Source organism: Pleurodeles waltl, chromosome 7, assembly GCF_031143425.1.
Source record: "Pleurodeles waltl isolate 20211129_DDA chromosome 7, aPleWal1.hap1.20221129, whole genome shotgun sequence".
NCBI classification, from domain to species: domain Eukaryota; kingdom Metazoa; phylum Chordata; class Amphibia; order Caudata; family Salamandridae; genus Pleurodeles; species Pleurodeles waltl.
Window position 1 is genome coordinate 194993222 of NC_090446.1, and position 15129 is coordinate 195008350.

General features: G+C 42.0%; 1 protein-coding gene across 1 annotated transcript in view; it reads right to left on the reverse strand.

The window, feature by feature from the left end:
* Window positions 1-14873, reverse strand: part of HNF4A (hepatocyte nuclear factor 4 alpha) — a 558778-nt gene extending 543905 nt beyond the window's left edge. The window contains exon 1 of the mRNA XM_069243562.1: window positions 14724-14873. Within this exon, the coding sequence (XP_069099663.1) occupies window positions 14724-14772 (49 nt within the window). The 5' untranslated portion in view covers window positions 14773-14873. The remainder of the gene's footprint in view (window positions 1-14723) is intronic.
* Between the last annotated feature and the right edge of the window lie 256 nt (window positions 14874-15129).

Below are 15129 nucleotides of genomic sequence, written 5' to 3' on the forward strand. Positions count from 1 at the left end.
CTGTGCATAACGGGAACTACCTCATACCTTTGAACCGCCTGGGGTGTGTCAACTCCCTTCTTCAAGTTGGGCACCACATCTCTGGGCTTGTGCCCTTCTTCAGTAGTACTAGATGCAAGATTTTTGCTGCCACCATCTGAACTGGACTCAGCCCTTCCGGCCTCCAGTTTCAGCTCTTTACAGCTCAGCTCTTGAGCTGCAATCTTTTCTTCTTCCAGGGCTAAGAGTCTTTTTGCCTCAACCTCTGCAAGATACTCCTCTACTTGTTGCTCCTGTCGCCTTTGACCTCGGAGCCATTCATCTATTTCTGGGTCACTGTCCAACTCTGAGTAGTCTTCCTCCTCATGTGAGAAGTCTTCCTCCTCCTGTGCGTAGTCCTCCTCCTCATCTTAGGGGTACTTAGTCATTTGGTTTCTTGCTGCCTCTCTCTCTGCCCATCTTTCCTCCCCCCAGACTATGTAGTGATGGAGCATCTCCGCCTTAGTAGATCTCCTTGCTACAGGAAGGCCCCATTTTCTGCATAGCTTCCTTAGGTCAGCCTTAGTGAGGTGGTCAGTACGAACAAAGAATGAGTAGGTACACAATCCCATTTTGATAAGATCTTATCAGCAAAAACCAAAATCCAAAGTCCAAAATATCAATAGTATATCCAGGAGGACATCAGAGAACCAAGAGCCAAAAAAGATGAAAAATCAAGTTGACCTTCAACTGTGGGTAGGTAGTGAAATACTTAGCTACTGTATGTCACTGCACAAACACAAGTCCTATCCTCACCGCTGATCACCAATGTTAGAAATGGGGTTTTTGGTTGGCAGTCAGGTTGCCCTCTGTCCAAGCAAGAACCCTCACTCTAGTCAGGGTAAGTCACACACAATCCAAAATCAGCCTGTGCTCAACCTCTGGTAGCTTGGCACGAGCAGTCAGGCTTAACTTAGAAGGCAATGTGTAAAGCATTTGTGCAATAAATCATACAACACCATAGCATAACAGCACAAAAATACACCACACAGTGTTTAGAAAAATATATAATATTTATCTGGGTATCTTCAGGTCAAAACGATCAAAGTTGCAATATGAATTTGTAAAGATATCACTGAAAAGTGATATAAAGTGGATTAAGTCTTTAGAAAGTAAACAGAGTCTCTTTCAAACACAAAGTACCTGGTTTCTGGTGGAAAATCTCCTCAGAGGGCCACAAAGGAAGAGATGCGTGGAAAAAGGGTGTGTGCGTCGATTTCTCCCCAGCACACACGGACTTGCGTCGTTATTTTCCACGCGGGGAAGTCGAGCGTCGTTTTCCGGCGCGCGGACAGTCTCTTTCTGTGGATCGCGGGGATTACCAGATGTCCCGGGTCTGTGCGTGGATTTTCCTGCTTGTTTTCCGGCTGCGCGTCGTTCTGCGGGGCTGTGCGTCGAAGTTTCGATCTCACGGCAGGCGTCGCGTCGATTTCTCCTGCGGAGTCGGGCGGCGTTGTCCTTGCGAGGCCGTGCGTCAAAGTTTTGATCTCACGGCAGGCGTCGCGTCGATTTCTCCTGGGAAGCCGGGCGGCGTTGTCCTTGCGAGGCCGTGCGTCAAAGTTTCGATCTCACGGCAAGCGTCGAGTCGATTTCTCCCGGGAAGTCGGGCGGCGTTGTCCTTGCGAGGCCGTGCGTCAAAGTTTCGGTCGTCCCGAAGGTGTCGCGTTGATCAGTGTCGGTGTGCGGCGTTTTTCTTGCCGCGGAACAAGCTGTGCGTCGAAAAGTTCGGCGCATGGAGCGTCCAAGAGGAGGAGTGAAGTCTTTTTGGTCCTGAGACTTCAGGGAACAGGAGGCAAGCTCTATCCAAGCCCTTGGAGAGCACTTTTACAGCCAGGCAAGAGTTCAGCAAGGCAGCAGGCCAACAACAAGGCAGCAGTCCTTTGTAGAAAAGCAGACAGGTGAGTCCTTTGAGCAGCCAGGCAGTTCTTCTTGGCAGGATGTAGTTTCTGGTTCAGGTTTCTTCTCCAGCAAGTGTCTGATGAGGTAGGGCAGAGGCCCTGTTTTATACTAAGTTGTGCCTTTGAAGTGGGGGTGACTTCAAAGAGTCTCTAAGAAATGCACCAAGCCCCCTTTCAGTTCAATCCTGTCTGCCAGAGTCCCAGTAGGGGGTGTGGCAGTCCTTTGTGTGAGGGCAGGCCCTCCACCCTCCCAGCCCAGGAAGACCCATTCAAAATGCAGATGTATGCAAGTGAGGCTGAGTACCCTGTGTTTGGGGTATGTCTGAGTGAATGCACAAGGAGCTGTCAACTAAACCTAGCCAGACGTGGATTGAAGGGCACAACAAGATTTTAGTGCAAAGAAATGCTCACTTTCTAAAAGTGGCATTTCTAGAATAGTAATATTAAATCCGACTTCACCAGTCAGCAGGATTTTGTATTACCATTCTGGCCATACTAAATATGACCTTCCTGCTCCTTTCAGATCAGCAGTTGCCACTTCAACAGTGTATGAGGGCAGCCCCAATGTTAGCCTATGAAAGGAGCAGGCCTCACAGTAGTGTAAAAACGAATTTAGGAGTTTTACACTACCAGGACATATAACTACACAGGTACATGTCCTGCCTTTTACCTACACAGCACCCTGCTCTAGGGGTTACCTAGGGCACACATTAGGGATGACTTATATGTAGTAAAAGGGGAGTTCTAGGCTTGGCAAGTACTTTTAAATGCCAAGTCGAAGTGGCAGTGAAACTGCACACACAGGCCTTGCAATGGCAGGCCTGAGACAGGGTTAAGGGGCTACTGAGGTGGGTGGCACAACCAGTGCTGCAGGCCCACTAGTAGCATTTAATCTACCTGCCCTAGGCACATGTAGTGCACTCTACCAGGGACTTACAAGTAAATTAAATAATCAATCATGGATAAACCAATCAGTAGTACAATTTACCCAGAGAGCATATGCACTTTAGCACTGGTTAGCAGTGGTAAAGTGCCCAGAGGTCAAAAGCCAACAACAACAGGTCAGAAAAAATAGGAGGAAGGAGGCAAACAGTTTGGGGATGTCCCTGTCAAAAAGCCAGGTCCAACATCGGGCCAAAGCTTTTTGAGTGATCCTGGGTTGCAAGTGATCATAAATAAAACTGCACAAACTGTAAGGTCTATTTGTTGCCAAAAGCCTAGCTACATTCAAATAATGGCACTCTTACATAAAAAAGTAGTAAAACTGCACTCTTATTTTTAGACCTACATCCCAGTGTAATTTTGGAACTGCCAAATGATAAGTGGGATCAACAAGAAACCAAAACGTGGCGACGTGTTCCATGAAGAGTGGGAAATCACATGATTACCAAGTTTGGAATCCATATTCTCTGTGTGGAAGTCTCCATACCGGAGAACACCATGCAGAGGAAATGGAGTAGCTTTTGTAAATTAACTGTGTTAATTTCCCTTTCCCCTTCCATTCCGGGAAATGGGTTTACGAGAATGGTAGAAGTTTGTGAATACCCATGCGTTCACAAACTTCCAAGGCAAACCATGCCTTAAAACATCCAAAATTTTGCTCCGTCCCACATACCACATGTGGAATATAGGCTGTGGAAACCTGCTGACTCATGGCAGCCATCTCCACGTCTGTAAAAGGACTTATGTCTGTCAGGAATCCCATTGTGACTTCATGACATATGTAAATGAGGCCCATTCACTTGCAAAGCTATGTTTACAAAATAACTTACCTTTGTGAAAAGACCTTGGTCAATATTAACTAATTTCCGGATTTTTCATATCTCTTTCTTTGCCTTTCCCTGTTATCAAAACATTTCTCATTGAGGGCTACAATAGTGTAACAATTAAATCAGGTCATTTTGTGGTACAACTAATTTTGGTCTTTTTTCATGTAAGACAACGAGACAGAAGTAATTATTCATTAGCATATCATGTCAGCACCCAAATTAAACTATAAGTTGTATACAATAGACATTTATCTGTTTTGTATTGTATATTAATCGCACAGTTGTAATGGCACTTTAAGGGTGTGCAATTACAGTAATGTCATCAGGTAAATTGTTTTGTGACATCACTTCCTGGAAAAAAATCAGCATCAGAAGACATATGATGACACTTCCTGTGAAGTCATTGAGGTCAAAGGGTGTGTGATGTTACTTCTGCTAACCCTTCTGCTAACCCTTGCATTTTGCCACAAATTTACATCCATGTGAGCAGAGAAAGAAAAAGTTGCTGACTTAGGAATGGAAAAGTACAAGTGCACTTTTAAATAAGGGGTAAGATTTTTTTTCCCCCACATAATGCAGTAAATTCTTGTGAGATGACGTTGTCTGTGTATTATGAATGGCATGGCAGTCGTCGGCATGAACACTGTGGGGCATATTTATATTCCGTTTGCGCCGAAATTGCGTCGTTTTTTTTTTACGCAATTTCGACGCAAAACTAACTCCATATTTATACTTTGGCGTTAGACGCGTCTAGCGCCAAAGTCCATGGAGTTAGCGTAATTTTTTAGCGTGGACACCTACTTTGCATTAATTATATGCAAGGTAGGCGTTCCCGTCTAAAAAATCGACTCCGAGGCATGTGCGTCGGATTTATACTCCCGGGCAAAAATCACGCCCGGGAGTGGGCGGGTCAAAAAAAATGACGTACGGCCGCTTTTGCGCCGTTTTTTAGCGCCTGCAAAAGGTAGGCGTTAAGGGACCTGTGGGCTCTGAAGGAGCCCAGAGGTGCCCTCCCATGCCCCCAGGGACACCCCCTGTCACCCATGCCCACCCCAGGAGGACACCCAAGGCTGGAGGGACCCATCCCAGGGACATTAAGGTAAGTTCAGGTAAGTGTTTTTTTTGTTGTTTTTTTTGTGGCATAGGGGGGCCTGATTTGTGCCCCCTACATGCCTCTATGCCCAATGACCATGCCCAGGGGACAGAAGTCCCCTGGGCATGGCCATTGGGCAAGAGGGCATGACTCCTGTCTTTGCTAAGACAGGAGTCATTTCTATGGGGGTTGGGAGTGGAAAAAAATGGCGCAAATCGGGTTGAGGCGAAAAAATTGCCTCAACCTGACTTGCCCCATTTCTTGACGCCCAAGCCCCATATCCCCCTACGCCGGTGCTGCCTGGTGTACGTCGTTTTTTTTAACGCACACCAGACGGCGCCGGCGGCTAACGTCATTCAATAAATACGGCGCCCGCATGGCGCTTCAGAATGGCGTTAGCCGGCGCTAATTTTTTTGACGCAAAACTGCGTTGGCGCAGTTTTGCGTCAAAAAGTATAAATATGGGCCTGTATGTTCACTATGCCCTGTTGTACACAATGCATAGTGAATACTCTATGGTACATGCTGTTCACAGTTGCCATAAGACATTTTGCACAAACAAAATACATTTATAGCCCATAAGTATAACAAACGCAAAACTGACGTTAGGAGCAATAAAGCTAAACTAGCAATCAGAGCTTATTTCAGATGTTGCTTGCTTAACACAAATCGATTTTGAGATTTCCAATTCAACAATGATATGTATTAAATCGATGCTAATGGTAGTTGCATAAGATTGGTAGGAACATTTAATTGCTGAAATTGTATTACATTGAAAATGGATGTAGTTCTTGACAAATAACTTTGAGTACAAGTAACTTTGGGATTTATCCATGAATTGTTTAGCTATAAAACGGTTAAATTGCTTTAAAAAGTTCTTCAAAAGTACTGAGATTGATTTGACAGATACCTCCCTCTTAAGATGTTGGAAAATTGAGAGTAAAATAATACCACCATTTGTTTGTATACTTAGTCAGGCGGTGCTCCATGTTCCTCCTGTATGAAACTGGTTGTGCACCCAGTTTGCCGTGTCAGAACACAGCGATCATTTGAATGAGGCACTGAGGCCAGATTACAAAACATTGATGGCTGTATAATTGCATTTCCATGACCTTAAATAAGACAAGGCTTGGAAGACCATTAGTTAATTATACTCCTAGAGGTGATAATGTCTGATAAGAATATTTGTGCATATTTAGGCAGAGAGATTGCAGATTAGAAACAACAGTACCACCAGATCACAACTTTACAATAACACACCACAAGAGACTGTCCATCATCAGCTCGGATCAGCAGCACTGCGGCGGTACAGTGTGCCTTCTTCTTGCATAACCTTATGCATCAAGTGAAAATGGACTCATTCCTCTCAGAACAGACTGGCATCCATCGTGGCATTCAACAAGCCTCCTCATTGCCCTCATCCGATTCCAGGGCTGTACGGCACCCTTAGCGGTCAGCCTGGATCCCAATAAGACAGAATACCAGATGTATGTGGACAATGTCCAGATCCTTTAAAGCTTGATGATGACCCACTCACTCTTTCCATCCAACTCCATTGCCTATCATATTAACCAGACGTTTACTCCACAGAGAAATGCAGTTTACAAGTCAGAATTTTCTTCATAGTAGTCATGTTGCTCTTCAGTCTTTACACCACCACCCCCTCCACTCATCATTCGGTAAACTGCACAGAATATAAAACTACGCACCACTCTGTAAACAAAGGATGTCATATAAAACACTCTGGGCCTCATTTAGAGTTTGTCAGGTGGGATAATTCATCACAATTGTGGCAGATGTCCAATTCACCATATTACAATGTGCATTGTAGCCTATAGCACTTGCAATATGGCGAACAGGACATCTGGCATGTATTACTGGGTATCCTGTTGGCCGAACTCTAAATAGGGCCCTTGGTTGCTTTCCAAAATTTGCCACATGTCTGAACCACAGTCTCAAGCCAGCTAACAGCTACTTATTCTCACCCTGACAATTCAGGTACAAAAGATACAGTGGCCCCCATATCTAGGGATCCTCTCTTTTGAACTCACTACCCATTCACCTGAGAATTGAAAAGACCATTCCCAATCTGGCAAATCCTTGAAGATTCACTTTTCAATTATGACATTTGATGGTGTTATAGCGACAGACTACCTCATCTTTATCTCAGTCTGGCCAGTCAGCTGGCTAAACCAGCCAGTGCTTTGTAACTGGGTAAGGACTTTTGAACGCTGAAGGCTTTGACATCTTTGAACCTATTAGTGGAAATTCCTGACTGGGTCACACTATCAACTCTTGCACCAACTTATAATGGTGTGTGGCTCCCTCAGTTTGCACTTACGTTTACATTGCTCAGAGGCCTCCATTTAAACCCAACATATTAAGAACAACAACAGTAATAACCATGATAATACTACTACTACTACTACTACTAATATTAATAATACTACTACTTCTACTAATAATAATAATAATAATTATTATTATAATAATAATTATAAGAAGAAGAATTTGTAATGCGCAAAACTGTCTCCAAAGTATGTTTCCTGGCACAGGCAAAATCTGTAATGATATGCCCTATCAAAAAATGCTATAAAAGCAACAAAAAAAAGCAAAAAAGCAGTAGGATGAATTTCTGATATTTTGTACTATATAGGCTATTGGGATAGTAAAACGATTTTCACTTCTTTTCTCAAGGATAGATGATTATCAATCAAAGCTAGAGAAGAGGGTAGAGAGATCCATAATTTAGCTGCTAACGAAAAGGCTATAAACCCTTCTTACAGGAATATAGCACAACAAACCCAAATAATAAATAAATAGCGCAATACAGCACACCAACGAAATGCATCAAACAACAACAACACAGACAACACAATGAAAACACAAAAACAAAACTCACCATTACAACACACATACAATAAAGCATCCGATGACAGCATTACAGCCACCATAACTGCTCATCACAATAGCACGCCGAAACAAAATCACACACATTTACAATTGTGTTATGTTAGATGGTATTTTTGTGTTCTGGTATGGTGTTCCTGTGCTATGTTGTGATTGTGCTTTTACACTGTGCTGCTGAGTTGTGCTCTGTTATGTTTTTTGTTGTATTATTTTGCTCTTTGGTATATTATTATGATGTGCTGTGCCCTGCAGTTTCTTTCGAAAAGTCAAGAAATGCTCCTATATTTCCAACCAAAAGTCGTACATGCCTTAAACATTCAGGAGACAAACCACTCAGAGAAACTGAAGGTTACACGTAGTAACAGGACCTACTGATAAATTATTTCAACAAGTATGTGGTAGATTCTTTTTAGTAAAAAATAAATATAAAGTACTCTAGAAAATAACATTTTTTAAAGTTCAAGGTCCTCCACCTCTTTTTGTTATTAAAAATGAAATAATGCCAGAATATGTTTCATGATATAATAAAATCACTTCAGGGAATACACTTCTTCAGTCCACAAGTCTGTTATATCAGAAGCTCACTAAAAACACAGAAGTCTAAATAAGTCCTTTAAGAATTAAGTAATATGTAATAAAAATAAACATTGCAATTCAAATATTCTTTATGCGTACTGAAAACATTTTTAGAACATGAAAATCAATTCTGCCCTACTCCAATGCACATTACCAATGCGTGTAGAAAGTATTGTATTGTATTGTATTTGCATTTATAGAACGCATTCTGATTAGAAGCATTGAAGCGCTAGCAAGTGAGATGAGCAGAGCAGAGGCAGCAAAACATAAGAGAACAAAATTACTGAGAGAATAGCCAGGTTTTTAGATGTTTACAAAAAGATGTATAAAGCTCCAGCCTTCTAATATGTACTGGAGGGGAATTCCAAAGCCTCACCGCAGCAACCAAAAATGCCATGTCTCCCCATCTGGCTTTCTTACATCGGGAACAAGGACCTTGCGGAGGCCCACTGCTCTTAAAAGGCAGCTTGGAATGTACCACCTTATTGTGGACTGGAAATATTCAGATCCCTGGACCTGAAGAGCCTTATGTGTCAGACAAAGAGCTTTGAAGGAAATGCACTTTCTAATAGGAAGTCAGGGAAGCTGTCTAAGACTCTCACTAGGTGAGGCTGACATGGGATGACCTAAGACTAAACGAGCTGCAGTATTCTGTATGAGTTGAAGCTTATGTAAGGAGCATTGATTAATATTCAGCAGGAATGGATTGCAGTAGTCTAGTCTAGAAATGACGAGAACAAGGACCACAGGATTTCTGAGCCCGTTAGGAAAGAATGGTAAAACTTTCTTTAAAGTTTTAATCATCCAAAAACAGACTCTGATAGTTTGATTAACCTGTAGGTCGAAAGTCAGAGAGCTATCAAACAGAATGCCTACATTTTTTACTACTGACATGGGAGAAGGTAACGCCCCACAGTATTCTGGCCACCAGTGGTTGCCCCAAATGGGCCTGTCTGTTCCGAATACCAGAATCTCTGTCTTTTCTCTGTTCATTTGAGCCAGTTCTGGCTTATCCATCTGTTAACATCCCTCATACAATTATGGAACCTGTCAGCAATCTCTTCCCAGTCCTTACTAATAGACACAATAAGCTGCGTATCATCAGCATATGAAGAGATCTGGAAACCGTATGAACGAACCAGTTGCACCAAGGGTGCTACGTATAAATTAAAAAGAGTAGGGCTAAGCGATGACCTCGAGGAACACCACAAGGGAGGTGAAAAGGGCCAGCTCTGTAGTCCCCACAACTCACATTAATAGATCTCTCACTCAAAAAGGACTCCAAAAATACCTAGAGCATCGCCTCTCACCCCTGCCTGTTGTAAACATTGCACCATCAACTGTGGGAAAATGGTGTTGAATGCTGCCAAAAGATCTAATAGTACCAAGATAGCTACTCCTCCCTGGTCCACCTGTCTACGTATGGAGTTGGAGGTGGCAATTAAGGCAGACTCTGTGTTGTGTAACTGCCGGAACCCGTGTTGGGAGGGATCCAGGCAGCCTTTCTCTAGAAAAAAGTTCACCAGTTCAGTATTGAGATGCTTTTCAAGAATGTTCACTGGAGCATGCAGGAGGGAGATTGGGGGTAAATTCTTCAGATCAGCAGGATCACCCTGAGGTTTTTTTTCAGGGGCATAACACTTGCCTCTTTCCAGGTAGGTTGAAAAACCTTACTTTCCAGCACCTTCAAATACCTTAGAGATATGATGTGGGGCCAAATGTAACACCTTAGGTGGGCAAGGATCATCAGGAGAACCCGACGTAAATCCAGCAAGAAGAGTCTTGATCCTATCAGCAGGGAGCAGAGAAAATCTATTTAATAATGGCTCACTATCCATTCCTACATCTCCCGCCGATACTTTGTTGGCAAGATCCGCAGAATGCTGAGGAAAATTAGAGTGAATCTGCAGGACTTTCTTCTTAAAAAACCCTGCCACCTTATCACAAAAAACTTGGGAGTTCTCTAAGTTTTGAGAAGTAGAGGGGGGGTGCCAAGGAACGTATTATGTTAAGAGTTCTTTAGGGATGTTGCCAGCTTCCTCAATCTTTTGAATAAAAAAATCTGTTTTTGCTTTCCTAATGGTCTGTTTATAATCACAAACAAGTCCCCTGAGCTTAACTCTCTCTCTCAAGTCTTTATCCAATTTCCATTTGCACTCCTGGCGTTGATACAATCTTTGAAGCTCCTTAATATATCATAGAGCTGAGGTTCTCCTATTGACAGCCAATTGATAGCCACATTTGGTAACCTTAGGAATACCATACACAACTGAATTTGCCAGACACTAGACTTAACTCATGGTTTTTGAGTTTGCAACTGTAAAATTACTTTGATGACGGTTGTTTCTCCAAGCAAGACAGTGGAGTCATTTCTGATAATTCAAGGTAGTATTTATGTATGAGCTAACATTAATAAGCGTTGGACCATTTAGGGCCCATCTATCTATTACAGTAGTTTGGTACTGAATGAGAATGGACAAACCACTCACAATTACATTTTTTGGAACATCCGTGGGATAGGTAGGTGTTAGACCTAGCATTCTTGGCATGCCTTCCCCCATGGCTTCTTGCCTTCAGACCTCATGTTTTTGCTGACTTCGTTTTTGCTGGCCTTAGGATTCTGTGCAGTTTACCACTGCTGACCATTACAAAAGGTTTCTTGCTCTTTCCCTAAAACCTGGTAACATTGACCTATCCCCAATTGGCATATTTAATTTACCTATTAGTCCCTAGAAAAGTGCACTATGTGTGCCCAAGGCCTATAAATCAAATGCTACTAGTGGGCCTATAGCATTGATTGTGCCATCCACTGAAGTGGCCCTTAAGCCACTGCAGAACTTTTGTGAGCAGTTTTGAACTGCCATGTCGATCTGGCAAAGTAAACCTTTTAAAAAAAGATAAAAGAATGGACACCTCATTTCATATGATTAACCAATATTCAGAATGTTCAGTTGACAAAATGTTTGATGTGCAGGCCATATGTTCAATTTCAAAAACAGCTGGTGAGTTGTCATGCACCAAGCCGAAACCGCACAGGTTTGACAGAGGTTAAGCTGAGAGATTGGGCTGCTGGTTACAGCACTGAGAGAATGGAGATATGGACTATACAAACCAAGAATTGTGAATTCAGTGGGTCTTTTTACTGGTTTTTGCTCATTGATTCACACATGGTTCTCTTCAGCGTTGGGTCATTTTATTTATGTTGTAATGGCACATGTTGTGAGTATGTATTTTTCTGTTAAAAATAATTTCTATTCATTATTAAGCATGAATCTTATGTTGTAGTTATGTGATTTGGTGGTGGTTTTTATGCACGGTTTGCATGTTGCACAGGGTTACTGGTCTTCTATATTTTTGATTTAAGAGATTATTTAAGGTGGCTGATGAGTCTCCTTTATATTGTCAGCTACCCCTGACGAAGGGTGTTTTGCCTGAAATGCATTGGGTAAGTGTGTACATGGTTACTTAAGACAATATGTGGATTCTAACATGCTGTCGATAAAGGGTTGGATGGGCATTGCTACAGTATTCAAGTTTGGAATTACATTGCCTCTGTGAGAATTAAAGTATATGCAATAAATATGGATTTTTATGGATGAAAACTGGATCCTCATTGATTTGTATGATTAGTGCCTTTATGGCTGGGCAGCTTTGGGCTGGGGAGGGACGACTCACCAGCTGTTTCTTAAAGTAAACCTTTTGCCAGGCCTAAACCTTTCTTTTTAGTACATATAATTCACCCCTAAGATAGGCCTGAGGCCGAACCAAGGGCGGGGTGCAGTGGATTTAAAATGTTGGGCATGTCGTTTTTTAATTTTTACATATCCTGGTTGTGAAAAACTATTAAATTCGTTTTTCACCACTGCAGGGCCTATCTCATGCATGGGTTAACATTGTAACTACCTTAGTACACTTTATAAGTGAAATTTGGAAAAAGGGGAGAGATGACTCTTCCAAGTTTGGTGTCTCAAGAATCACAATTTAAAATTCTGACTTGTGGTGAAGTTGGATTTTGAGATGCAGTTCTGAAAACAACACTTTGAGAAAGTTGCCATTTTTCTTACCTTAGCAATTTGGTGTGTGCTGCCTGTCTCTGATAACATGCAGGGGGTGGGTGACAGTTGGGCTTTGTGTGTTCCCCCTAGGCAACCACACACAATGGGAGCTTAGGTCTGACCAGAAGGGCCATACAGTTCTATTTTTCTAACCTGGTATGGGATCCTTTTTGTGTGGTGTTTTCACCGTTTTACTTCTTAAACTCTTGCACAAATACTTTACACATTGCCTTCAAGTTCAGCTTCATTGTTTTGTGCCAAGCCACCAGAAGGTGAGTACAGCTTAATTTGGTGTTTGCTTGTGCCTTACCCTGACAATAACTGTGGTTGCTGCTTAAATAGGGCTTACACCCCCATCAACCAACAACCCAATTTCGCACAGTAGGCAAGCTGGCTATTAACTGCAATCCATGTTTTGCTAATTCTTGAATGAATTACACAAACCCATAGTCAGAGAACATAAATCTGCACCAGAGCCCGACAATGTGGCACTGACATCTTCAGAGACCGGCAAGAACAACATACACACTTATTGAGAAGTGGAAAAGCTATGTTTTTAAACTGGCTGGCCAGTGCAAAATTGGCACTATTCTAAATGTATGCGATGCAGACCCACATTTCTTTCTTTCTTATGTTTAACTAATCATAAAACGGAGCTCGTGCCCGTTGTGCCACTTCACACCATTCTCAAATAACAAACACCCTTTGCTCCTGATGTGGGAGCACTGCGGATTTCACTCCCAACACTACTCATATAACTGCAGGAAATCCACCATACAGACAGATTTTCCACAAGCGTGGAATCTGAAGCCAAGACTCTCCATAAATGCCGGATTCGGAAATGTCATTCACAAATTCTGCTTTTCCCAGTAATTACATTAAACTTTGCAATGGTAGAGTACGTCGGAACCTCTACTGCTGTAGAAACAGAGAGCACCGAGACCTTTATATGTGTTTCCTATTTTGCCACTAATTAGTCTTCGAATCACCGTTTCCCTCGCAAACTTGTTATCCAGATTATGACTCTGTATCGCAGTATTTGTGCTTTGCAGGCCATTGTGCGTTGCTGGCCTCGGTCACTCTGTGCACCTCCCCGCTGCTTCTTTAAAGGGGGTTACAATGCACCCTTCTCGCTTTGCAGTAACTAGGTACACCAGTTCATATTTTCTCGACGATTATCTATCTGGTGTACGGAAAATGTTACGCCTTAACCTAGCGTCTAGGCGCCATATCAGAACATGATATAAACAATAAAACAGTCTCTAGATATTAAAACAAATACATGCAACAAATAAGTCTTTCCAAACTCAAATCGTTCATGTATTTAAAAAAAAAAAAAATTCGACCTTCGATTTGTTTAATCCAACGGCCGCAAAATAAATAATATATGATCAGACAAAAGAAATATAGATTATACGTACAATTTAGTACAAAAATCAAAGTCTCCTAAAGTTAATTTTCTGACATGGAAAACGGTATATTTCACTGATACACAACACAAGCTCAACTTCCTGTTAAACCCTCGGCAATCCAGTGGGTCCATAAGTGCTTGTCTTTTTCATCAGAAACCTTTCTGGGTACGCACAGTTAGCAATATTATAATAAACAAATCGAAAACATAAATGAGCCCAAAAAGAGGTGATTACTTGTAATCCAACAATTATTTTGTGGAATATGAAAGATAATTGAAACTATTGGATTTCCCAATAATACCGTGGGCCTGCAAAATATTTGCAACACTGTAAACTTTGGGATCACAACGACTTTCTTTGTTCGTTTGAGAAAAATTTTAATATTAAAAAAGCCTTATATCTCGAGAGATAGTGTTAAGGTGCCTTCAGTTTACACTTTTCGGACAGTGATAACTATTTTAAACCTTTTACGTAGTGATCACTACCACGCGGTTGCTCATATCAATAGCTCAGCCAACAACACGTGTTATCAATGTAAAATGTAAGTGACATATGAAGTGCCCTAACAAGTTGTTGAACTACAAGTGCCACAACTAATATTTCGCTTTCTACACGTGTATCTGATAGCAACCTGGAACAGTCCCACAGTATGACAACAGATCAAAGTCTAAGTTAGACATTGACTGACCACGTTGAGTGTGGGCAGCCGCGCAAGCACCTGTAGCGACAAAACACAACCACGATTAAACACTGATGATTGAACAATACCGCAGTTTGGAAGGTTTCCAGACCTACGTTCAAGAATGTGAAAATTCGAAGGCTTATTGAGAAGTTGTCGTCTACAAGTTTTCCTTAAAATGAGTATTTTAAAGTTATTTTACGTCCAAGTCCCCTTTAATCCTTTGACATGCTGAGTTCTAACAAGTACACCCACGACAGATGAAACTATCTAGTGCAAAAAAGAAGAATCGTGAAGGAGGGACCGTACTCACCATAAGGAACATCCATATTCGAATTCACCTGCGAGTTAACGTTGACCATGTCTCAACCGCCAATTCACCAAAATGTTTGACAGAAACTGCGAAAGCAAAACAAGAAAGTTCTGGGGAAAAGAGACCAGGTATTATAAAAAAGGGAGGGAAGCGGTGTGAGCCGCCTGTTATCTTATTGATTCTCCTAATCAGGGCTAATGTGGGTGGAGATGTTAAATAGTAACCAATCTCTTGTGGAAACCAGCCTGCAAGGTAGCCGTAGCTATGGTAACTGCCAGGCTAGAAACTCAAACATGACTTTTTACTGCAGGTTTAATTCACACCTTGTTTCAATAAATAAATACCAGTATGAGCAAGGGGACCAGACATCACAGCTTCTCTATCTGTCTTTTCATCTTTCGAATAC